The sequence below is a fragment of the Oncorhynchus kisutch genome, linkage group LG7, assembly GCF_002021735.2.
Source record: "Oncorhynchus kisutch isolate 150728-3 linkage group LG7, Okis_V2, whole genome shotgun sequence".
Taxonomy (NCBI): domain Eukaryota; kingdom Metazoa; phylum Chordata; class Actinopteri; order Salmoniformes; family Salmonidae; genus Oncorhynchus; species Oncorhynchus kisutch.
In genome coordinates this window covers 29,028,420-29,052,004 of record NC_034180.2, presented here as the reverse complement: position 1 = coordinate 29,052,004, position 23,585 = coordinate 29,028,420, and the positions used below count along the sequence as shown (strand labels likewise).

Sequence of the window (23,585 nt, the reverse complement as noted above, 5' to 3'; positions counted from 1 at the left end):
GATTTTTATTGACCCATCTTCAGAGGACAAAATAAATAAATGTTTTTTTGTTACATGTGTTTTGTTACATATACAGCACCAGTCAAACATTTGGACACACCTACTCATTCCACGGTTTTTCTTTATTTGTACTATTTTCTACATTGTATAATAATAGTGAAGATATCAAAACTATGAAGGTACACATATGGAATCATGTGGTAACCAAAAAAGTGTTAAACAAATCCAAATATATTTTATATTTGAGATTCATCAAAATAGCCACCCTTTGTCTTGATGACAGATTTGTACACTCTAGGCATTCTCTCAACCGGCTTCATGAGGTAGTCAACCGGGAATGAATTTCAATTAACACGTGTGCCTTGTTAATTTGTGGAATTTATTTCCTTCTTAATGCGTTTGAGACAATCAGTTGTGTTGTGACAAGGTAGGGGTGGTATACATAAGATAGCCCTATTTGGTAAAAGACCAATTCCATATTATGGCAAGACATGAAGGTCAGTCAATCCGGAAAACTTCAAGAACTTTGAACGTTTCTTCAAGTGCAGTCACAAAAATCATCAAGTGCTATGATGAAACTTGCTCTTATGAGGACCGCCACAGGAAATGAAGACCCAGAGTTACCTCAGCTGTAGAGGATAAGTTTGTTAACGTTAACTACACCTTGGATTGCAGCCCAAATAAATGCTTCACAGAGTTCAAGTAACAGACACATCTCAACATCAACTGTTCAGAGGAGACTGTGTGAATCAGGCCTTCATGGTTGAATTGCTGCAAGAAACCACTACTAAAGGACACCAATAAGAAGAAGAGACTTTCTTGGGCCAAGAAACATGAGCAATGGACATGAGACCGGTGGAAATCTGTCCTTTGGTCTGAAGAGTCCAAATTTGAGATTTTTGTTTCCAACCACCGTGTCTTTCTGAGACGCAGAGTAGGTGAACGGATGATCTCTGCATGTGTGGTTACCATCGTGAAGCGTGGAGGAGGAAATGTGATGGTGTGGGGGTGCTTTCCTGGTGACACTGTCAGGGATTTATTTAGAATTCAAGGCACACTTAAACTGCTTTGCTACCACAATATTCTGCAGCGATACGCCACCCCATCTGGTTTGCGCTTAGTGGGACTACCATTTGTTTTTCAACAGGAAAATGACCCAAAACACACCTTCATGCTGTGTAAAGGCTATTTGACCAAGAAGGAGAGTGATGGAGTGCTGCATCAGATGACCTGGCCTCCACAATCAACCGACCTCAACCCAATTAAGATGGTTTGGGATGAGTGGGACCGCAGAGTGAAGGAAAAGCAGCCAACAAGTGCTCAGCATATGTGGGAAGTCCTTCAAGACTATTGGAAAAGCATTCCTCCTTAAGCTAATTGAGAGAATGCCAAGAGTGTGCAAAGCTGTCATCAAGGCAAAGGGTGGGCTACTTAAAATAATCTGAAATCGAAAATATATTTAGATATGTTTAACACTTTTTTTGGTTACTACATGATTCCATATGTGTTATTTCATATTTTTGATGTCTTCACTATTATTCTACAATGTAAAAAATAGTTTAAAAAAATTTTAAAACCTTTGAATGAGTAGGTGTGTCCAAACTTTTGACTGGTACTGTACATTTTTAACACATTTTTCATACATAGAGCTTTTATACACAATATTACTTAACAGAAATATTGTTTTTTAAATGTATATTACATTTGGATACATAGTACTCAGACAGATCCAGGACACATTATCTAGTATTTTCATTCATAACTCTTATAGATCATGAGCTTTTAATTCCACCCCTCAGCTACTCTAAGTCCATCCCACCGTAAACCAGCCTTGCTTGAGTTCCATGTGCCATATATTTTTCAACTGTGCTGTGATGTTTTACAAAGATTCTGAACTTTTCTATTCGCATAGTATCCACAGATTGTAAGATAAAGTTGAATATCTTTGCTAAAAGTATTATGTTGTTGATTGATTGACTATGACTTTGAAAATCGCCCAAAAGTGCTATTTGTAGGGTTTATTCTATTGTGCTAACAGGTTTTGGAGGAGGAGGAGTATGAGGTTTGGTTGAAGCGTCATGCGTTTGCGGAGACCAGTATAGAGAACAGAGAGGAGCTTCTACTGGAGTCTGCACAAAGACTGGAGACCAACCTGACTCTACTGGGTAAAACGCCACACTCCACAGATATGTTTTATTTGCACCATTAGGAGAATAAGGGTGATTTATTAAATGTATTTCTAAAGTACTAGTCATAGGGTCCCAATCAATTAAAAGTACAGCCTGTAACTTTCATAGTCAAAAGTCCTGCTCCTACACTTGTTTATAACCTGAAGGGGGTGAATTCAAGCAGCAACTTGGTTAGGGGCTAGCATCAACCAACTGCAATGCCTGATTGTAGTGTTACTGTTTCTGTCTCCAGGGGCAACAGGGATAGTGGATAGACTCCAGGAAGAGGTCCCAGAGACCATCGAGGCACTACAGAGAGCAGGGGTCAAAGTATGGGTCCTCACTGGGGACAAACAAGAGACTGCCATAAACATTGCCTGTGCCTGCAAACTACTCAGATCCACAGACCACCTGCTGACTGCTAATTGTGGTAGCAAGGTGAATGTTATCCTGATAGTCTGAATTATTTGTACTCTTTCAAATTACTTTCCTGTCATCCTGCTGTGTATCTTCCTTATCCTGGTGTGTGTCTCTTCAGGAGGCGTGCAAGGCCTTGTTGTTGGAGCTGCGGGCGGAAATGGAGTGCGGAGAGGCAGCTGAGGGTACGTCGGGCTTCACCCTGGTTATAGACGGGCGTACGCTAGAGTTTGCCCTGCAGGAGGACCTGAAAGGGGACTTCCTGGAGCTGAGCCGGTGCTGCAGGGCCGTGATCTGCTGCCGCTCCACCCCCCTGCAGAAGAGCCAGGTGGTACGGCTGGTACAGGACCAGCTCCAAGTCATGACCCTCGCCATAGGTCAGTGGAAGAGTCAGTAAAGCTTTAATAAATGAGTAGTACAGGATCTACTGTATACATATTTATACACATTTAGAAGGCATTATAAGTAGGAAAAGCCCTGTCTTAGTGTTTCAAATGTCGATTTCTTAAGTCTGGGGCATCCTTTTTGTCTAGGTGATGGAGCCAATGATGTCAGTATGATCCAGGTAGCAGATGTTGGCATTGGGATATCTGGCCAGGAGGGCATGCAGGCTGTGATGTCCAGTGACTTTGCCATCTCCAGGTTTAAACACCTCCGCAAGCTGCTGTTGGTCCATGGACACTGGTGCTACACACGCCTGGCAAACATGATTCTCTACTTCTTCTACAAGAATGTGGTAAGAATATATCCTACTCACCCACACACAGACACACACATGAAGACACATACACACTCACTATCTCTTTATTTTCTCTTCCTCCCTCCCTCCCTCCCACTCTCTTCCTGTGTGTGTAGATGTATGTTAACCTGCTGTTCTGGTACCAGTTCTTCTGTGGATTCTCGGGGAGTGTTATGACCAACTCCTGGGTGCTCATCTTCTTCAACCTCCTCTTCACCTCTGTCCCTCCCCTTCTCTATGGGATCCTGGACAAAGACGTGTCTGCAGACACCCTCATTAAGTTACCGGAGCTCTACAAATCTGGACAGAATTCCAAGGTATGTGAAGGTGGAATCTGGTATTATTAGGACAAAGTTTTCCAACTCCGGTCCTTGGGTACATTTCTGTTCTAGCCCAGCACTAACACACAGACTAACTCATATCTTTTGTTTATTTATCTCTCCAGGCCTACCTCACTTCTACCTTCTGGCTGACAATGCTGGATGCTATTTACCAAAGCCTTGTCTGTTTCTTTGTTCCTTACTTTGTGAGTTGATTTACACTAGATTTGCACGAGTAGTTGTATTCTCATTGATGTATTGTGTTTTGTGTTCTGTGTCTACATTGTGTAATCCTATACCCTGAGAATGGGTCAGTGGGGTGGTGTTGTTCTCTGTAATCTGGGAGTAGTTTCGGTTTAATAGGGCATCATGCCATTCCCTGCCTATAAAGACATCAAAGGATTTCCTCATTCATAATGAACTATGTTTTGATCTTTATTTTTGGTCAGGCATACGCAGGGTCGGATGCAGACATGCTCTCCTTTGGTTCGCCCATCAATGCCTCGTCCCTCCTCATTATCCTACTGCACCAGGTCATCGAGAGCCGCACACTGGTGAGACTCACACCTGACCTGACCTGACCCACCCATAGGCTGATAATGATACTGCATTTTGAAGGGGGCAACTAGTGGACTACACTAGTGTGAGGCATTTAACTATAAGTGCACCTGGGATCCTGTTATTCCATGTTATGTATTCTATTTATATACATATATTCCTATGTTGATCTGTGCTATGTTCCTGTGTTACAGACATGGCTACATGCATTATTGCTGATGGGTAGTGCTCTCTTCTACTTCTCTTTCACCCTGGTCTTCAGTGTGGTGTGTGTGACGTGTAGCCCCCCCAACAATCCCCTTGGTGTGGACAAGCTACAGATGTCCCAACCACTCTTCTACGGAGTGTGTGCCCTCACCACCATGCTGGCACTGCTACCAAGGTATACACTCACAAACACAGTGGTGCCAACCTTTTTCAGAGAGAATTGCTGCTTGATTTGAGACCCACATCATAAAACCATCTTTAAATAAATAAATAAAAATGTACAACTTTTATGCCTTCCCATTCTCACTGCCACTCTTTCAGATTCCTGTTCCAGGCCCTGCACAACAGCATTTGCCCCTCTGACACAGTGAAGGCTGCTCTGATGGACCAGCTCAATCCAGATGACTACTGTAGAAGGATGCAGCGCTGGAACCAGACCCAGGCCCAGATTAAAACCAGAAGTCTGGTCATCGACGTGGAAGACTCAGACATTAAGGTCCCTGACCCTGACTTCAGACTCCCTTCAGAGCTGAAGGAAGGCAGTGCTGCCACTGGCTCTTTGCTCTCCTGACCTCACAGAGGCTACAGGGGGTGGCTACCACAGGAGGCTGCTGAGGGGAGGACGGCTCATAATAATGTCTGGAGTGGAGTGAATGGAATGGGATCAACCACATGGAAAACATGTTTGATATGTTCCATACCATGCATTAATTAGGTTCCAGCCATTACTTTGAGCCTGTCTTACCCAATTAAGGTACCACCGGCCACCTGTGGTGGCTACAGGGGGAGGCTGCAGGGTTCAACCCTAACACCCTTCAAAACTAGCTGTCTTGCATGGGTTGCTCACTGATGATGATGGTTAAGAACACCATGCTGTCTATCCATGGGAAAGAGATGGATATGTTTCTCACATGTGCCTAGAGTTGCATTAACATGGAGTCATGGATGTATAGCCTCTCCTGGTACTTGAGAAAAGATTGGTGATGTGGACTTTTTGTATTTTTTCTTCTGTAACCTTTAATTAACTAGGCAAGTCAGTTAAGAACAAATTCTTATTTACAATGACGGCCTACAGGTGAATATACTGAATCCACACAAGTGCATCGAGAGTAAAGACACATTAGAGATTCATAAATGTGTCTCTGCAGTACGCTAGTACTTTGACACACTCAGGTGTGAGGCATAGTGCACTACACCCTAACATTCCGCAAGGCGTGGTCCATTCTGGTCCTCTTCAGAGTGCTCTGAGCATGTAGGGAACAGAATGCTAGTAGTTATCATAGTCTTAGTCCCCAGTAGCTAGCTACTCTCAGAAGAATGCTTATAGGTTGATTTAGCGACTGTTTAACTCCTCATCTTGTCACCAAGTTATGAATGGGAGCTGTGAAACAATTGTTATGTGACGTGAAGGGTGACAAGTTTATTTTATTTTCATTCTCTTTTGTCATGAAAACATGTGTACTGCACTACATGGTTACATTCCTCTACTGAATCATGTTACGCAATCCCAGGTAACGTGAAAGAATATTTGAATGTTCTTTTTTCTGTCATTTACACAGCTTGGTTGAGAATTGGTGAAACGATATGCTAGAGTGCGTGCAATGTTTGGAATATGTTTACAATCCTTGAACTGCATACACTTCTTTGTAAAGTTAGCATCAAGCTATGACTCGGTTTGTGTTTACGCACATCTCTTTGTTGTTGGTGTTTCTTAAACAAACACACCAAAATGAAATTGTGAACAACGCATATTATTGCATATGAACCGGGGAGACTGGGAGGTCACATAGAGTACCAGTCATAATACCCATAAAATGGTTCCAATCGTTTTTCCGCCCTTCATTTTTCTCATAGGAGATTTTAGAAACACTTCAAATAAGAGCTGTGTTTCACGTCACCCTGGTGTGACGTTTTGATAACCGTGTAAATCTCTCTAGGACAACAAGTTACTTTTTATCAATATATTCACATGTATTTACTTCCCAAAAATGAAATGCTAATTAGTTGCTAATGTGGCTATCATAAAGAACTACAAATGCCATGGTGATCTGGATTAACTATCTGTCAGCTAAATTTAGTATTGAATAAATTGGTTACATTTATTTATATTTACAATTCTGTGAACTGCCGTGTGCAAGTTTTAAATTGACACAATACCTGTTAGCAAAGGTGTCAGCGAGAGATGACGTGCAGGAGCTTGCAGGGATTTGTAGTTTTGCATAATGGCTACTTTGATGCTAATTAGCATTTTCGAATCTGAGAGTAAATAGAGATGAATATATTGATAAAAGTCACCTTGTCGGAGAGATTTACATGGTTATCAAAACGTCACACCTAGGTAAGCTTAAACAAAACACAATCCTTATTTTAAGCGTTTCTAAAATTCTCCATGGGAAAGATAAATGGTGGGAAAACTTTTCACCGCTAGGTTTTATGGGTATTATGATACCCCAATGCAGAGCTCTATAGTTGGGCAAAATCCAAATGCTGTACAGTGGCCTTACCCTCCTAACTACTGATCTCTGTGGCTTGTGTAGGTGATAACAGTATGTAAATGTATGAATCACACTTGAATCTATTTTGACAGGAGTTTACTTGGATTTGGCATGGACCTGACATTTCCCACCACTATTACCTACCAACCCGCACTTAGCTGTAGTCATGTTCGGTAAAGGAGCCTTGAAGTCCATTTAAACATGGGCTGTATTGATTTATTTAACCTTTATTTTCTTATTGAGGTACAATCTCTTTTTCAAGAGAGACCTGGCCAAAGGGCAGCATACGTTTAGTTAGAAGACAAGGACCAAAATGCAATGAAAATTTACACACTGGAAATTGAAAATGGGAAGATGATAGAGATCCTGGGGCTTCTAAAGCAAGACAACCAAAAGTGCAACTTAATAGGCTTAAGTACAGGAAGAGGGTTCAGATATGGCCCTCCTGTATGTGAAGTAGGCTTTACAAATATTCTCTTGAGTTTGCCTGGACAATGCCATTGCCATTTATATCTGCTTCTGAGAAGTGACCTCAATGCAACTGCCTCTACCACATGCAAATCTTCTTTAGATCAATTAATCCTCAGTATTTTACACACTGACTGACCAAAATTAGACTCTTTTTTTTAAATGTTTTTTTTTACAGTAAAATCCTGCTTGTCAAATCCTACGCAACATGGAAAAGGCAGCTGATTTGACCTATAGTGAAATTGTAAAAGCGATGATTATAAATGAGTTGTGAACTTGTTTATAATAAAATCATTATTTTATATCAACTTACTTCCAAATGTGTGTACGGCTGTAAATACATTAGCAAATCACATGTTCTGTGTCATGTTATTTTTTTAAAACTTAGTGTTGTCAAATGTCATGTACATTTGTGTACAATAATGAGATTTATTATATGCCAGCAAACTACTTAATTAGTATTCTGAACAAGGGTTAAGGGGTCTAAGTCAACCCCTCTTCCCCCTACCCGCTACCACTTTATTTATTTTGAAATGTAAAGAACAGTGTAATCCTACAAGCAAGCTGTGGACTTTGAGATGCAGTGGACACATCACTATGGCACAGCCATACCGTAGGCTTACAGTATGTTCTGTTTTGTTGTGGAATGACGTAGCATGTCTAATTTAATCTTCCCAGCCAGCAGCCGAGACAACTTCCTCGTATGGTAGTTTTATTTTGATCAGTCAGTGTGTCGATTTCGGTCTGTGCTTTTAGAATGTTGAGTCGACTCGGTGACCTGACAGGTGGAGACTGAGAAGCGCACAGGTGAACTGCCATCGTTTACACGATGAGCTACTACAGTGATACGCCAAGTGTCGACGATGAGTTGGAGTCGTTAGGGTAAGAATGTCTTAATTATAATTTTGCCTATTCGTAAATCTTATTTTAGAGCCTACCTGGTCAAAAGGAAATTAAAGTATTCTTCATGGGCAGTGCGTTTTTAGCATTGTTCAGGAAGGAACGTTAGGTCAATATATGAAAGGCGTTCTAGAGACGGAAATCCCTTTAGGCATAGTATTGTTTTCAACCACAATTTAAAAATGCATGATATAAAGCCATTGAATCTTGAAGAATATCATTTAAATGCCTAATATAAACTACTACAACTGTACCCTACCCCACCAGAACCCAATATATGAGCTTGTTTTACTCCATTGTTTGTTAACAATATAAACACGGGATAGTTTCAAAACATGGTTAAAAAAACGTTTTTTTTATTAATCTAACTGGTGTGTGTCCTTGCAGCCATAGTTCCGTAGATTCATTTGAGCGGTTACATTTCTCTAACTCTAGCCCCATCGTTTACCCCAAAAGTAGTGGGGTGATCGTTTTATTGTTGTATGAATTCCAAACTGCTCCTTTGAATAAAGGAAAAATAAATATTCAAGTTCTCACTACATGACATTCTGTTGTACCTATTCTAGTGCAGGCGTTGGCGTTGAGTTTATTGAAGTGTGAAATAAGTACGACTCTGCCATCTGCAATGCAAATACCCAACTTTCACATCCACATTAGTTACAGTGATTTTTTTCTGCAGCTGTCTTGTTTGTTTGTGGGTCAACAGCTTTGTCTTAATGTCAGAAGTGGGTCAAACCATGAAGTGACCTCTAAAGTGCCTTTGCATTGTGAAGTCACTTGAGAACAATCGGTCAGTGTTTCTTACACACACACTGCAGCTGTTCATTATATGGTGGCACTTTACTTTTCATCTTACAGTGTGCATGTTTCTCTTGCCAATAATTATTTGGGTTTAACATGCACTTCCTGCTAGTCTGTTGCACCTTAGTGGTATATCTCTTCACACCCAGTGACATGTCTGCTGTGGTTCTCTCAACGACTCGTTCTCATTCGATATTTCACTTATGGGATATGCCCCCAGCGTATTCATCAGAAGCCTTTATTACACTACGCCAGCCATGATTGGCTGGACTTCGAGACGTGTGCGCCGGGGAAGGATGTCCCTCCTATCCTATAAAGGTCCAATGCAGCATCTCTAAGTTATTCAAACACCTCTTCTCGCTTTTCATCAGAAAGCTTACCTCGACACGACTGCATTTTCCAGAACTAGCTAAACTGTCCACAGATGTGAGCTTACAACTCGCTCACTGGGCGCTATTCTCGGGACTGTGTGGTGGTGACAATTTTCCTTTTCCTTCACCATAGTTAGAGGAAAATTATTTGAGGGAGGAACAGGTACAGCTGTGACACGGCTAACTCGTTCACGACCAAGTTAGCTGTATCCAAACAGTGACTAGTCGTTAGCAAGCTAGCCACCACGCTAGCTAGCTTTTGTGGTTTTACTTCGACAAGAAAAGTTTTACTAGCTACACCAAGCTATCTTTTCTAACCTGTTGTTTCGGAAATGGTATCTGGCCATCACAACAAGTGCCACGGAGATAGCTAGCGATTTGTGAGTTATCGGACTAGCCAACCACGCTAGTTTTTTTTCTGACAGCTAAAAACATAACATCCAAGCTATGGTGACAAAAGCATCTCCCACCCCAAACGAGGAGAAGCTCCCGGCACGAATCTGCTCCTGTGGAAACAAGATATCGGCTAAAGACACCCACTCTGTGTGCTCCACTTGCCTTAGGTTGCCACGTGCCCCGGTGGCCTTCACTGGCTCCTGTCCACACTGTGCACTCTTCACTGTGAAGAGCCTCCGTCGCAGGATGGCACGCCAAGCTAGCCTGAGTCAACAGGAACCTAACATGGGGGGGCGGCGTCCCCAATTGCTCACCAGAGGTGATGGATATCCAAACAGGGAATCGTAAAGCGACGGCTAGCGCTAGCTGGGGTGACCAGCTCAATGCCATTGCCCCACTGTTGGAGGACTCCAGCAACGACCTTACGGCCTCCCTGCCGGGCTTCCTGACAGGAGACGATAACAACTCCACAGTGTTTTCCGACAGCCTCCTTTCGGAATCATTGAATGGAGACGAAGACTCATTCAACCCCTCAGGCCAGGAAACCAAGCCTCCTGCCGGGAATCCAAAACCGGACATGCAGGCAGGGCGCCATCTCCACCAGTTCTCGGCGTGGACCTGTGGGACGTGTGCAAACGCACTGCGAATAAACTGGTGATTTCCTGGCCCAATGCAGTAGCAGAGACAACCACGTCCCAGTAAGATGCTACCCAAAGCCAAACGGGCAGTCAGGCAATTACTATCAGTCTTCCCAGAATGCCTGGAGGAGGTTACCTGTGCCTGGAGTACACCTTTCTCCTTCAAGAACCCTGTCCAAGGTGGTGGGATTGGACTGTGTTGACATGGCAGGGATTGGGCTTGCCCACGCGCCCCCCATCGAACCCCTGGTGGCTTCGAATCTACACCCCAGCCAGAAGTCCTCCATGACCTCGATTGGCCCCACCTTACCAACCAAGTATGAGCACTTCCAGTCCTCTGCGACAGAGAAGGTCTACAGGTCGGGCGTCACAGCAGTGAGGGCTCTCAGCGCCGCATCCATGCTCTCGGCATATCAAGCTGAGCTACAGGATGAGCTAGCAGTCACACTGGAGCCTGATCTGTGGGATGAGATCTGTATTGCCACAGATCTCAACCTGCGTCTGCTTAAAGCCACTGTCCAGGCGTCAGGAAGAGCGATTTGGGCTCATGATATCCCAGGAGAGGGCTAGATGGCTCAACCTATCCACAGTGTCTGATAGTGAGAAACTGAAGATCCTGGATGCTCCAGTAGACCCTAAAGACCTTTACGGTTCCACCATCGAGATGATGCAGAAACGGTGCGAGGAGAAAAAGATTGAGGGTGAAGCCCTCCAGCTCTGTCTGCCCAGGAAGACACAGCCCAGTGCCTCCCCTGTGCCTCGCCACACCTTCGCCCAGGCTGCAGCAGGTCGACCCCCCTCGACCTTTAAGAGCCCAGGGCAGCAGAGAACCTTGGACCTTTAAGGCCCCCTGGTCTAAGAACCCTCCCGTCCCACCCATGGCACCAAGGAACCAGCCTGCCACAAACCCCACCCCACAACGCCATCAGAGGGGGCTACCATTCCTTCTGTGGTGATAGGCCGCAGAAGCGCTCTCCAGCTACGGGCCAGGACATGCGAAGTGCGTCGCGGACTGTCCTACACCCTCTCCTGGAAGATGGTGCAGCAGCACCATCTGTGGGGGGAAGCCCGGTCAGCCCTCTCTCGGAGCGGAGAGAGAACTGGCGGGCATGCACCATGTACCACGCTTCGATTCAAGGGAATTATATACACTCAGGCTCAGAGGGAATCAGCGTGTGTACTCCAGGAGGAAATCACATCGCTAATAGAGAAAAGGGCAATAAGAATTGTTCCACCAGAGCAAAGCCACTGCGTTTTTTTACTCAAGATATTTCCTGGTTCCAAAAAAGGGGGGCGGCATACGTCCGATCCGAGATCTACGTCCTCTGAACATGCACATGAGAAAGTACACATTCAGAATGTTGACACACACTGCTCTGCTACGTTCTGTGCACCCAGGTGAGTGGTTCGTATCTGTCGACCTGAAGGACGTTTACTTTCACATCTCAATATACCCTCTTCACAGGAGATTTCTCAGGTTCGCTTTTCAAGGCGTAATCTACAAATTTCTGGTGCTCTCTTTTGGCTTCTCACTGTCACCTCGTGTTTTACGAAGTGTACGGAGGCAGCCATAGCTCCAGAGAGAGGGGCATTCGGTTGATGACGTACTTAGACGATTGGCTGCTGTGCGTGCAACCGAGACCAAGTCTTAAAACACAAGTCAGCTTCTATTGGAACACCTGACATTTATAGGTTTCAGAATGAATACAGTAAAGAGCGTTCTGTTTCCCATGCAGACAATCTCTTTCCAAGGATTCCTAGGCTCTTTCCTCTTTCCAATCTCTTTCCTAGTTTCGGATTCATTCAAAGCTCACCTTTCAGTGGAACATATAAGAACATTCCAAGAATGCCTAGCATGTTTCGCAGAGGGAACCTGGTCTCTTTTAAAACATGCCTGAGGCTACTAGGTTTGATGGCTTCAGCTTTAGTAGTCATCCCATTAGGATGTTTGAATATGAGTGTTTCAACACTGGGTCTCTTCTCTAGGTCTCAGCCCAATACGTCACATACGTCACAAACATCACCGTGTACAGCTATCCATAGACTGCATGGTAGCATTGCACTCCTGGAGACACCGGACATTTCTGTCACAGGGTGTCCAGATGGCACTGTTTTATCCAGAAAAGTAGTCACGACAGACGCATTTATCTCGGGTTTGGGTGCGACCCAGGAGGGCATAACAGTCAACGGATATGTGGGGACCCCTCCCCACAGGCGTGAGAAGAGAATTTCCATCCTCACCCAAAACGTTTGGCACCTGGCCTGCGAATGGTTCAACTTGAACACTGCCGGGCTTCCCCAAAATGTAATTTAAACTATTCAGAGTACTAGAGCCTCATCTACCAGGTCCCTTTTATAATTGTAAATGGCTCATGTCTGAGGAATGGTGCACTAAATCACAGACAATGCCATTCCAGTGCTCTGTCCCGGTAATCCTGAAGTTTCTACAGGAATTATTAGAAAAAGGAAATGCTTTTTCTACTATTAAGGTATATCTAGCAGCTATTTTGGCTTGTCATGTTGGTTTTGGGAGCACGACAGTGGAGCACCCGTTTTCTCTAGGGTGCACGTTGTTTGCGTCCGGTCTCCAAAGAGCTTGCCCCGTCATGGGATTTATCAATTGTTTTGGATGCTCTATGCCAACAACCTTTTGAGCCCTTGGATCAGGTGGAACTGAAGAAGCTTTCATTTAAGACCGCGCTATTACTAGCATTGGCCTCCGCGAAGCGCGTAAGTTGTTTGTTTCCTGGGCGAAACCTCACACGGGTAAAGAGCTCACTTAACAACCCCTTTCCCACTGCATAGTGGGGGCTATCCCTTTAGCCTACACAAGTAAGGGTCTTCAGTCTCCTGCTGGCCTACGGACTCATTCTACTAGAGGAATGGCTACGTCCTGGGCTTTATTTAAGGACATATCTAGCCAGGATATTTGCTCAGCAGCGAGTTGGGCTTCGCCTAATACATTTGCAAAGTTTTATATGCTCGACGTCACTGCACCGACCCTAGAGCATACTGTTTAACGTGTAGGATCTTCTGAGGGGCAAAGCCCATTTGTGTGAAATATCGCACAGGGCAGTCGGTCGTCAGAATAAGCTCGTCTGCCAATACAGAAGTCAGTATATTCCATAATACCAAAACAAATACTTGAAAGAGAACTTTAGGTTACGACCGTAATCCCGGTTCTCTGATAGTATGAGTGAGGTATTTCACCAGACCACCCTCCTTGCATGAGCGAGGGATAGGTGTTGCTTATTTTTGAATGACTCACGAGATGCTGCATTAAGCCTTCTTTTTTGGGTAGGAGGGACAATCTTCCCCGAAGCACACGTCTCGACATCCAGCCAATCATGGCTGGCGTAGTGTAATAAAGGCTTCTGACGAATACGCTGGGGGGTATCCCATAAGTGAAATACCTCACTCATACTATCAGAGAACCGGGGTTACGGTTGTAACCTAAAGATTTCATGAGTCTGCTCACCACTCACATTAGTGATGCATGTCTGTTAGATGCTATACTCTGATTGTCTTTGTCTGTCTTCCACCTCTCCCAGATGGTACCACTTTGACCTGTCCCGCCATGCCGCTGAAGCTCTCCTCCTATCCAATGGGAAAGATGGCAGCTATCTCCTCCGAAACAGTCATGAGGGTCCTGGCAGCTTTGCCCTCTCTGTCAGGTGGGCCTACCTATCCCGTCCCTCTTAAAAAGTAAAACGTCTCCCTCCCTCTTCCATGCCCCATTTCAGATGGATTCCCATTCACCACATGCTTTTTTCTTTCCTTATACAGAGCCAAGGATTCAGTTAAACATTTCCATGTGACACGGAAAAGCAGTGGATATGCTTTTGGCTTCAATGAGTTTGCGTCCCTCCAGGACTTTGTCAGCCATTTTGCCAACCAGCCTCTGCTGGGCAGTGAGACAGGTTGGCTGAGACCAGTTTTTCAGACCTTACTGAATCCAAAGTCTAAACCTAACCATTTCCCTGCTGTTTATTTATATTTTCAATGACTGAAATATATCCCTTGGTATACCCTCAAGACTAACCCGAACCTTGATCTTTCACTCAACCAGGTACCCTCATTGTCCTTAAATGCCCATATCCATGGCGTGTAGAAGAACCGTCCATCTATGAGTCTGTGCGGGTTCACACCGCCATGCAGACAGGACGAACAGAGAGCGACCTGGTGGCTAACGCTCCATCGGTATGACCACAAGCTCATTTATTAGTGAAGCAAACATGGGTTAATCATAACAACATAATTACTTAGGTCAAGTATCACCTCATGAGATATTGTTTTTTTAATGATTTTGTTCACAGTTTGGAACAAAGGAGGGCTATCTGGTAAAGTTAGGAGCAGTCGTAAAGGTGAGAGAAATAGGCAGCTGTACAGACCAGGTTTAGTGGACTGTTGTTCTGGTTGAAAGACTTTCAATTTGTTTTTGTTTTTTCAGAACTGGAAGCAGAGGTGGTTCACATTAAACAGAAATGAGCTCAAATACTTTAAGGACAAAATGGTGAGTAGAAACCATGCCTCTGATAGTCATGGTTTATGATGCAGATGTAATATCATGAATGGATAGATTTTATTTGTCAGTGATTGTGACAGGATGGTGTTGCCATCTCTCATTTGCTCTCCTGTCTTAGTTTGATGAGCCTATTCGCACCCTGGATCTGACAGCATGCTCTGCAGTCCAGTTTGACTACTCCAAGGACAGAGTCAACTGCTTCTGGTGAGAGCTCCAATCCACTGAGCCAAGAGTGGGCCTACCAACTCTCGTGATTAAGGCCTTTACAGACTATTGACTAACAATTAATAATACTATTTTGACTACAATACACTGCTGTTAAAGGTCAGCCTTCCCTTCAGTTTTTTTTTTTGCGACTGGTGCTAGTTTCATTGTTCAATCTTGAATTTGGTAAACCTCAGTGGGCATTTTTAAACATATCTGTTGGTTTCACTTCCGCTTACAGAGGAATATAAAATATGGATCATGGTGGCCGATGGCAGTGGCAGATAAGAGGAAGTGCAACCAGAGTGATGACAGGAGAAGTTCTAACCTCCACTCAGCTACTTTATTTTGTTGCTGGGTCCATTTCTGTAGCTGTTGATATTAAACCTAGCATTAATACTCATTCGGTCTCTTATTTAGTTTGGTGTTCCCTGAGAGGACATTTTATCTGTGTGCCAAGAGTGGTGTGGAGGCAGATGAGTGGATCAAGATAATACGATGGAAACTGGTGAGCCCATAATCCACTATTACTATTCAAATGTATAAAACAGAAACAAAGCTTGAACTGGCTACCTTAATCCAAATGCTTAACTAATGGGAGTAGTGTCAGAGCAAAATAGCCTAACAAATGAATGTTTGTTTTCAGTCACACATAAGAAAAGAAAGATGACAACATGAAGAGGAGGAGCCAAAAGATGCATATTCTCACAGTGAACTAAATTACCTTAAGTCTGGTAACTTGTCACTCATGTTATCCTCAGAGATCCTTTCTGCTCCACAGATGACTGGCTGGTAACCCAAGACAAAAGACAAGGGGGCTCTTTGACCATCGAAAAATGACCATGTCATTTTCAGGACATGCACAATGTTTTGGATCTAATCGTATTTTTTTGCGATAGACCTTGAGTTCTTCCAATAATTTTATTTTCTCTAGATTGATATCTTTCACTGGTTGACATTCACTTGATCTTAATTTTACTTAACAAGATGTAACAGTCATACTGTGAATAAATATTTATTTTAATAGAGAAATGAGCAACAGATGAGTCAGTTTATTAATTACAAACATGAGAAAGGAAGGGGTTACATTCAAGTACTAGAAAATTAAGGCAACAAACACAGCATCATGACACTAACATGTACTGTATATATGTCTTTCAGCAACAGAGCTCTCTGTATGTGTGGGTGTGTGTGCATGATAGAGATATTAATAATATGTAATAGTTTCAGGTAGATCCTTTTTCATGACTGACTCCGTCACAGAATAGTCCCATTGCTGTCAAGGTGATACACTCCTAAGCAACCTCCACTACCTGCCATAGCTCTTCGATTAGTGGGACAAGCTCCTTCTCCAGACGGATAATCAAACCTACAAACAACAACAGTTTGGATAACACTTCAGAATGCTGTACTTGTCTTCATTCATGCAGAGGATAGAAAGTAGAGATCTTCATCTTACCTGTGTTGGCACTACTGCTTGCGATGAAACTGATCACCAACGGTAACCGGTTAAACTGCACAATCTGGAAAAAAGTGAGATTGTCAGCATAACAAGGCACATGGGTCAGTGTTTTTCAATCTGTTCTTGAGGAGCACCAGGGAATGCACATTTTTTTGTTCTAGCCCAGCACTAACACACCTGACTCAACTAATCACCAAGCCACCCCAGGCCTACATCCTTTATATGTTAGGTTGTTTTTCATATGTAGAACAAAATGTAAATGTATTACTACCTTGTAAATGTATGAATGCTAATCCACAGTTACCCCTTTTTTTTAATTATTATATATTTTTTATTTTAAGTCATCAGCTTTGCCCACAGGGAAATCATATGACTGTCTTAACCCATGTTGAGCCAGCAACATCCGATTTAAGCTGTTTAAAAATCCTTCAAAATAAGAGCCATGTAAACAGTGGAAATGGTTAATTCTGTTCAGTAGCACCCAGTATCCAAAACCATTGCATTTCTGCAACTTGCTTAATTTGCGTAAGCCATATTACTAAACCTAGAAAAAGGAGTGAAAATAGAGAATAGGAAATTAAGAAATAGATTAGATAGAAAGTGGGCTACTTAGTCTACTTCTCTGGGGTTATCATGCCCCCAGCTCAAATAGAGGAAACTATTTACACATTTGTACATCCCTCACACAGCCTTCAAATGTTCATTCAAAACTCTCCCCTGACAACATAACAGGAGGTCTTGCTCAGAATTTACCTCAAGGTTTGAAATCTGAACTCAATAAGGCAATCCCAGTAACTAATTATGATCTGGCCTTAGCAGTTTGAGTGAAACCTGCTGTTTGAATATCTGGCATGCCTTTTCTGCAGTAGTGTCAGTATAATATTGACCAAAGAATGCGGCGCAATAGGTCATCTCTTTGTATTTTAATTTGTAGCTTATAAAATTGTGATTTGATTGGCAACTCGTTTTGTGATATAACATGTGGGAACTGAGCAGCCCTCCTCACAAGGGCCCCTTACTTCACTCATCTTTTACCGTAATGATCTTTATCTTCATCTTTTCCACCTACTCCATAGTATTTGGGGACTTTCAGAAATGTGAACAGGACTTCTTCCAGTCATTACATCGATGATCATGGACAGGTGGCCAATGACTACAATGGCTAAAGCCTTAACCCAGAGTATGAGGATGAGTAAGTACAGTTGAAGTACAGTTAACGATGGTCATTATGGCCAAAGAGTTCTATTTTTGTTTCATCAGACCAGAGGACATTTCTCCAAAAAGTACAATCTTTGTTCACATGTGCAGTTGCACACCGTAGTCTGGCTTTTTTTAATGGCGGTTTTTGAGCAGTGGCTTCTTCTTTGCTGAGCGGCCTTTCAGGTTATGTCAATATAGGACTCGTTTTACTGTGGATATAGATACTTTTGTACCTGTTTCTTCCAGCATCTTCACAAGGTCCTTTACTGTTGTTCTGGGATTGATTTGCACTTTTCGCACACCAAAGTACGTTCATCTCTAGGAGACCGAAAGCGTCTCCTTCCTGAGGGGTATGATGGCTGCGTGGTCCCATGGTGGTTATACTTGCATACTATTGTTAGTACAGATTAACACGGTACCTTCAGACATTTGGAAATTGCTCTTGGAGTTGTGGAGGTCTACAATTGATTTTCTAAGGTCTTGGCTGAATTATTTTGATTTTCCCATGATGTCAAGCAAAGAGGCACTGAGTTTGAAGGTAGACCTTGAATTACATCCATAAGTACACCTCCAATTGACTCAAATTATGTCAATCAGCCTGTCAGAAGCTTCTAAAGCCATGACATAATTTTCTGGAATTTTCCAAGCTGTTTAAAGGCACAGTCAACTTAGTGTATGTAAACATCTGACCCACTGGAATTGTGATACAGTGAATAATAAGTAAAATAATCTGTTTGTTAACAATTGTTGGAAAAATTACTTGTGTCATGCACAAAGCAGATGTCTTAACCGACTTGCCAAAACTATAGTTTGTTAACAAGACATTTGTGGAGTGGTTGAAAAACGAGTTTTAATGACTCCAACCTAAGTGTATGTAAACTTCTGACTTCAACTGTAGGTCTTCACGTCTGCTTTTATTCATCTGTTGTGTATTTGTGCAGAGATTGGCATGAATTTTGAGCACATATGGCAGAAGACATTGACAGTGCTGAACCCTATGATCCCAGCAGATGGCAGCATCATGAATGAGACCGACCTGACACTATTCTGTACTGTATCGCTCTGGGTGTCACTTTACTCATGGTGAAGAACCTCCCCAGCAGCTTATGTCCAAGTGTGTGTGTGTTGCATGTTTTCACAGCCCAAGTCATCATGATTTACTATTCAGATAAAAAATACTTGTAGCTTTGCTGTATGTAACTGTGCATGTATTGTACTGAAAATGTACTGTAATAACATGTATTTACTCTTTATATAGGCAGGCAAATCCCACTTTGGCTATGTCTATGGGATCAGTACCATCGGCTGTATGATGATCTATACCCTGTTGACCCTGATGGGTTCCCTGACTGTGTCCTATGGCTGTGTAGCCAGCGTGCTGGGCTACCGCCTCCTCCCCACTGTGCCACTATCTGCATTTGCAGTCGTCTTTCCCCGACAGCGAGTAGGCCTTTCCAGTCCAAAAACAATTAAAAGGTTGCCTAAATAATATTGTGTAGAAAAACAGTTTGCTCATCTTGATTTCTGTTCTGTCATGTCCTTTGTTCTGTCAAATTTGACTTTTGATTTACGTCCAGAGGGATCCTCAGAACGACCCTGGCCTTGCTGGTGATTGGCTGGTGCAGTCTCTCAGCTTCCAAGATCTTCATCTCCACCCTGGCTATGGAGGGTCAGCAGCTGTTGGTAGCGTACCCCTGTGCCCTGCTCTATGGAGTCTTTGCCTTGCTAACAGTGTTCTGAAGGCCACTACTGTCACTGACTGTCAACAGAGATCCAATTTCTGAAGGACTACATTGGGCAATACATGTCTGGTATGGGTGTCAGTCTGGTATTGAGTTATAGTTATATATGGAGTTTTATTTGTTGAATTCCTATATTTAAAAAAAAAATGAGGCTCAGTTTTTCCATAGGATTTACTTTACATTGTGAAAAATGTAATCTGGGTGTGTAATTGGTTGACATTTGTGCATTGGAATGTGCCAATAAATGGAATTTGAAATGTTACATTGTGTCAAAATGCAACACTGACTTCAATTGAAATTATGGAACTAACGAACACCATGCTGAAAAGCTATAAAACTTTATTTAAGATTGATTTTAACAGTATAATTCACTGTATCTTGTGTCTTAAAAAGCATACATTCAGGATATGAAAAAACATACATTGAGTATAACATATTTGGGGCGGCAGGTGGGTAGAGCGTTGGACTAGTAACCAAAAGGTTCCAAGATCGAATCCCCAAGCTGACAAGGTAAAAATCTGTCGTTCTTCCCCTGAACATGGCACTTAACCCACTGTTCCTAGGCCGTCATTGAAAATAAGAATTTGTTCTAAATGGACTTGCCTAGTTAAATAAAGGTAAAAAATATATATATTTCATCTGGAAAATGAAAGAAAAAGCTAGAATTATTACCCGTGTATAAACTTACAAACCTACATGGTTCTTAGTTTTCAAAATACAATAGCGCAAAAGCATAGTTAAGCATGGTTTTACTATATAACGAATGCATTGTTCTTCCAAGAATACAGTCTTAAATGATTTCATCTAATTTACACTCACAAAGCAGCCCACTTACAAAAACATTTAACCTTAGAAAGTATTTATACACATCAGCAAAGAAATATTATGCTCCATTCTGATAACTTTTCCTTGGTGAAGTACGTTGTCTTACAGTCATAGGACTGTAACTTTGAGTGAAAGTGGGTTTTTTTTACTGATCAAAAACAGATTTGTAGGACATTAAGATTTTTATTTTGAATTGATCCATTCAATAGCACATGTCCAATACAGGGTTTGGCATAGCTGATTTACACAGCCTCTAGAATAATGGTGTATTTACAGGATTAGTCTGTTCTTAACTATAGGGTTTGGATCTCTACTGTATTGGATGGATTTAGGATTGCTTGATTATTCCCTATTATCTCAACCATTCAGGTCATAAACCATAAGGGACCAGCGGGAGTAATTGAGACACTGGGCCTAGTGTGACTGTCCCTGAAGTAAATACATAAACACAAATCTTGAAGACCAAAGGTTGTGTGTTATAATAGCCAGCAGAGTCAGTAGACCCAGTCTCAGTTCCCATCATCTTTTTCCCATGGTATTTTTTTCAGATGACGTCGGCTGCCACGCAGGTTACCCTTCAAGACGGCAGGTAGAGAAAGAAACAGATAAATGCTGTTGTAAGTACTGTAACAATGTGTACCTTCACTGTAGTTACCCTGTAATTGCATAGGTATTAGGAACACACTGTAAAGTGTGACTAGTAAGGTGAATTGTTATAAAAGGGGAATTTTACTGAAACAATTTTTTCATATATTATTCATTAGTCCGCTTTTTATATACATTGAAGTTTTATACTGCTTTCAAGTCTCCTGATGCCCTAAATCAAGCATGATCCAAAAGTCTCATGATGATGTGTTTAGACATTGTGTGACTTTTCCCTAAAGTAAACACAAGTCTGCTAGGATAGCTATGAGGAATATAACGTTGTTAAATTACTCACTGTATACACGTTGGAGAGGTTGGAAAGGTTGTTGAACAGCGCTTGACCTGCACTGACTTTGTTCTTCACACCACGTACAGTCCCATTCTTGCTGCAGATATTAATGCGCTTGTTGCTAAAGAGCAGCTCCTTTTTGGTGCTAGCGTACATAAGCAGGTCATCCGGATCACTCCCGCAATCATCCGGCGCTGTGCCCACCAGCCCACACAGATGCCCATTTGCCTCACTGGTTGGTGGGGAGCTCACCTGCTCGCTCTCCGAGTTGCTGGTGCAGTCCGAGTCAACTGAGTCTGTCACTGAGCCACACAGTGTCAATGTGTCATCCTTGAAAACCTCAGTTAAAATGCGACCACTATTTGCAGATGCCACCCGAAACCTTACAGTTCTCTGAGCCTTTTCTTTGTCTTGTCTTGAGGTTGTGCCCTCCATTGGAACGCAAGAGGGTGTTTTACATGTTTAACATCTCTCTTTCAGTGAAGTAAGATGCATTCTTGTAAGATTAAGCCATACCCTTCTGCTATTGTTAATTTTCATTGACATGTAAAATCTAAGTCCAAAATGGTCTGAGTAAGAAACCTAGACACCAAAATGGTTAATAATAAATGAAGTTCTGCCATGGTAACAGTTAAAACAGGCAAACAGTAAACTGATATCCCCATGACGCATAATTAATTAATTGATTGGTCAAATATGACCGAATAGGCAACCATAGTTGAGAGGTCACTGCAGATCAACAACCCACCAGTTCTTGTGCCCAGTGTCATACCTCCACAATCTCTCATCAGATGAAAACTTCAGCAACTTTGAGGACCTATTATAATGTTATCAAGCATGCGCCTGTTGTATAGGAGCATCCCTTTATTGTAGCAAGAGCAGGTTCCGTTAAAAAGGGAAGAGCGGAATCTTTCCTCAAGGCCAAATATTTCCCAACTAAAACTTTGCTGTCATCGACATAAAATCACAGTCTGTCTGGGTGAATCAACTACAGCCAAAGTAAGAGCACAGAGTTTGGTAATAGAATCTAGTGTAATATACGTTTTTGTCAAATATTTATTGTGGATTATCCCTGTAATTTGAATACCAAAAGTGACCCTATTGTCCTGCGGAAAAACCCAAACACACGTGTCTACCGGTGTCTCCCACCTACATTCTACCAGCAAGAATAAGCCAGACGTAGAAGGAATAAGGTCGTGACCACAGCGATTTCACTTCAAAATAAAAGTCTCGTAATGAAGATGGTAAAAAATTATACAATGGTCGACAATTCATAACATTTTTGTGAGCAAATGTATTTTGCAAATTAATTTTGTTTAACAATATGGGAAAAGGAAAACAGTTAATCGCCTTTACAAATAATATTATAGCATTGACATTATTGTTAACAGCATTAAAAGTAAGGATTACTAGATAGTTATCATGGTAACAGCAGTAATACAAATGACAAAACATTATTTATCTACTGTTAATATAATTATAATAATCAACTTTAGAAAACACTTTTAAATCCCTTTGTTAATTAGCCCATTCGTATTGCACGATGTTCAGTATGTTTTAAAAATTGGACATACATATTGCACCATACACAATTTCCTTCTGTATGTTGTGTCGCAGTAAAAGGGGGGTCCATTCTACTGAGCACCTCTATTTTTCAAATCCATAGAGTTTACACCCAGAGGAGCATCTCTGCTCATTCTACAAACAATATGTTTATTAAAAAAATGATACCTAAAGGGGTCCTAAAATTCTAAATCAAATAGCTAAATGATCCATGGTATGACCATCTGAAAACAATTCCATGTTAGCTTAGTACCCCTACTTTAATGCTAATTAGCATTTTTGAATCTGAGAGTAAATAGAGCCGAATATATTGATAAAAGTCACCTTGTCCAATTGAGATTTACATGGTTATCAAACCGACACACCAGGGTAAGCCTACACAAAACACAGCCCTTATAATAAGTGTTTTTAAAATCCCCTATGGGAAATCAATGGTGGAAAAACAATTGGAACCTTTTCCCTGATGTTGTTTTTGTACTTTTACCCCTTTTTCATGAAATCCAACTGGTAGTTACAGTCTTGTCCAATCACTGCAAGGTCGAGAGCCATGCATCCTCCGAAACATGACCCCACCAAGCCGCATTGCTTCTTGACACACTGCTCACTTAATCCAGAAGCCAGCTGCACCAATGTGTCGGGCGAAACACAGTCT

At 42.2% G+C, this 23,585-nt stretch overlaps 3 protein-coding genes across 6 annotated transcripts in view; 2 read left to right on the top strand and 1 right to left on the bottom strand.

Annotated features, from left to right (window-relative positions):
• Nucleotides 1–19,873, top strand: part of LOC109894404 (probable phospholipid-transporting ATPase VD) — a 30,869-nt gene extending 10,996 nt beyond the window's left edge. Inside the window, 17 exon segments of the mRNA XM_031828818.1 lie at nucleotides 2,039–2,165; nucleotides 2,422–2,606; nucleotides 2,707–2,962; nucleotides 3,119–3,321; nucleotides 3,441–3,641; nucleotides 3,770–3,850; nucleotides 4,094–4,198; nucleotides 4,397–4,584; nucleotides 4,731–8,254; nucleotides 14,030–14,152; nucleotides 14,265–14,398; nucleotides 14,548–14,842; nucleotides 14,929–14,991; nucleotides 15,122–15,207; nucleotides 15,628–15,715; nucleotides 15,854–19,345; nucleotides 19,447–19,873. Of these exon segments, the coding sequence (XP_031684678.1) occupies nucleotides 2,039–2,165; nucleotides 2,422–2,606; nucleotides 2,707–2,962; nucleotides 3,119–3,321; nucleotides 3,441–3,641; nucleotides 3,770–3,850; nucleotides 4,094–4,198; nucleotides 4,397–4,584; nucleotides 4,731–4,980 (1,596 nt within the window). The 3' untranslated portion in view covers nucleotides 4,981–8,254; nucleotides 14,030–14,152; nucleotides 14,265–14,398; ... (4 more) ...; nucleotides 15,854–19,345; nucleotides 19,447–19,873.
• Nucleotides 7,946–19,873, top strand: dapp1 (dual adaptor of phosphotyrosine and 3-phosphoinositides). Of its 4 annotated transcripts, none has more exons than XM_031828816.1 (11): nucleotides 7,946–8,254; nucleotides 14,030–14,152; nucleotides 14,265–14,398; nucleotides 14,548–14,678; nucleotides 14,795–14,842; nucleotides 14,929–14,991; nucleotides 15,122–15,207; nucleotides 15,628–15,715; nucleotides 15,854–17,861; nucleotides 19,128–19,345; nucleotides 19,447–19,873. In XM_031828816.1, exons 1-9 carry the CDS (start codon nucleotides 8,202–8,204, stop codon nucleotides 15,875–15,877), a joined length of 750 nt encoding a protein of 249 aa, XP_031684676.1. In that variant the 5' UTR covers nucleotides 7,946–8,201; the 3' UTR covers nucleotides 15,878–17,861; nucleotides 19,128–19,345; nucleotides 19,447–19,873. The 4 variants fall into 4 exon arrangements, with proteins under 4 accessions (XP_031684676.1, XP_020343453.1, XP_031684677.1 ...); XM_031828817.1 differs by having other exon boundaries at nucleotides 7,996–8,254; nucleotides 15,989–17,861; XM_020487864.2 differs by having other exon boundaries at nucleotides 15,854–19,345.
• A 60-nt stretch (nucleotides 19,874–19,933) lies between these two features.
• grxcr1b (glutaredoxin and cysteine rich domain containing 1 b) lies at nucleotides 19,934–23,295 on the bottom strand. Its single transcript, XM_020487109.2, has 2 exons — nucleotides 21,377–23,295; nucleotides 19,934–21,011 (listed from the first exon to the last, which is right to left on the bottom strand). Exons 1-2 carry the CDS (start codon nucleotides 21,803–21,805, stop codon nucleotides 20,946–20,948), a joined length of 495 nt encoding a protein of 164 aa, XP_020342698.1. The 5' UTR covers nucleotides 21,806–23,295; the 3' UTR covers nucleotides 19,934–20,945.
• Between the last annotated feature and the right edge of the window lie 290 nt (nucleotides 23,296–23,585).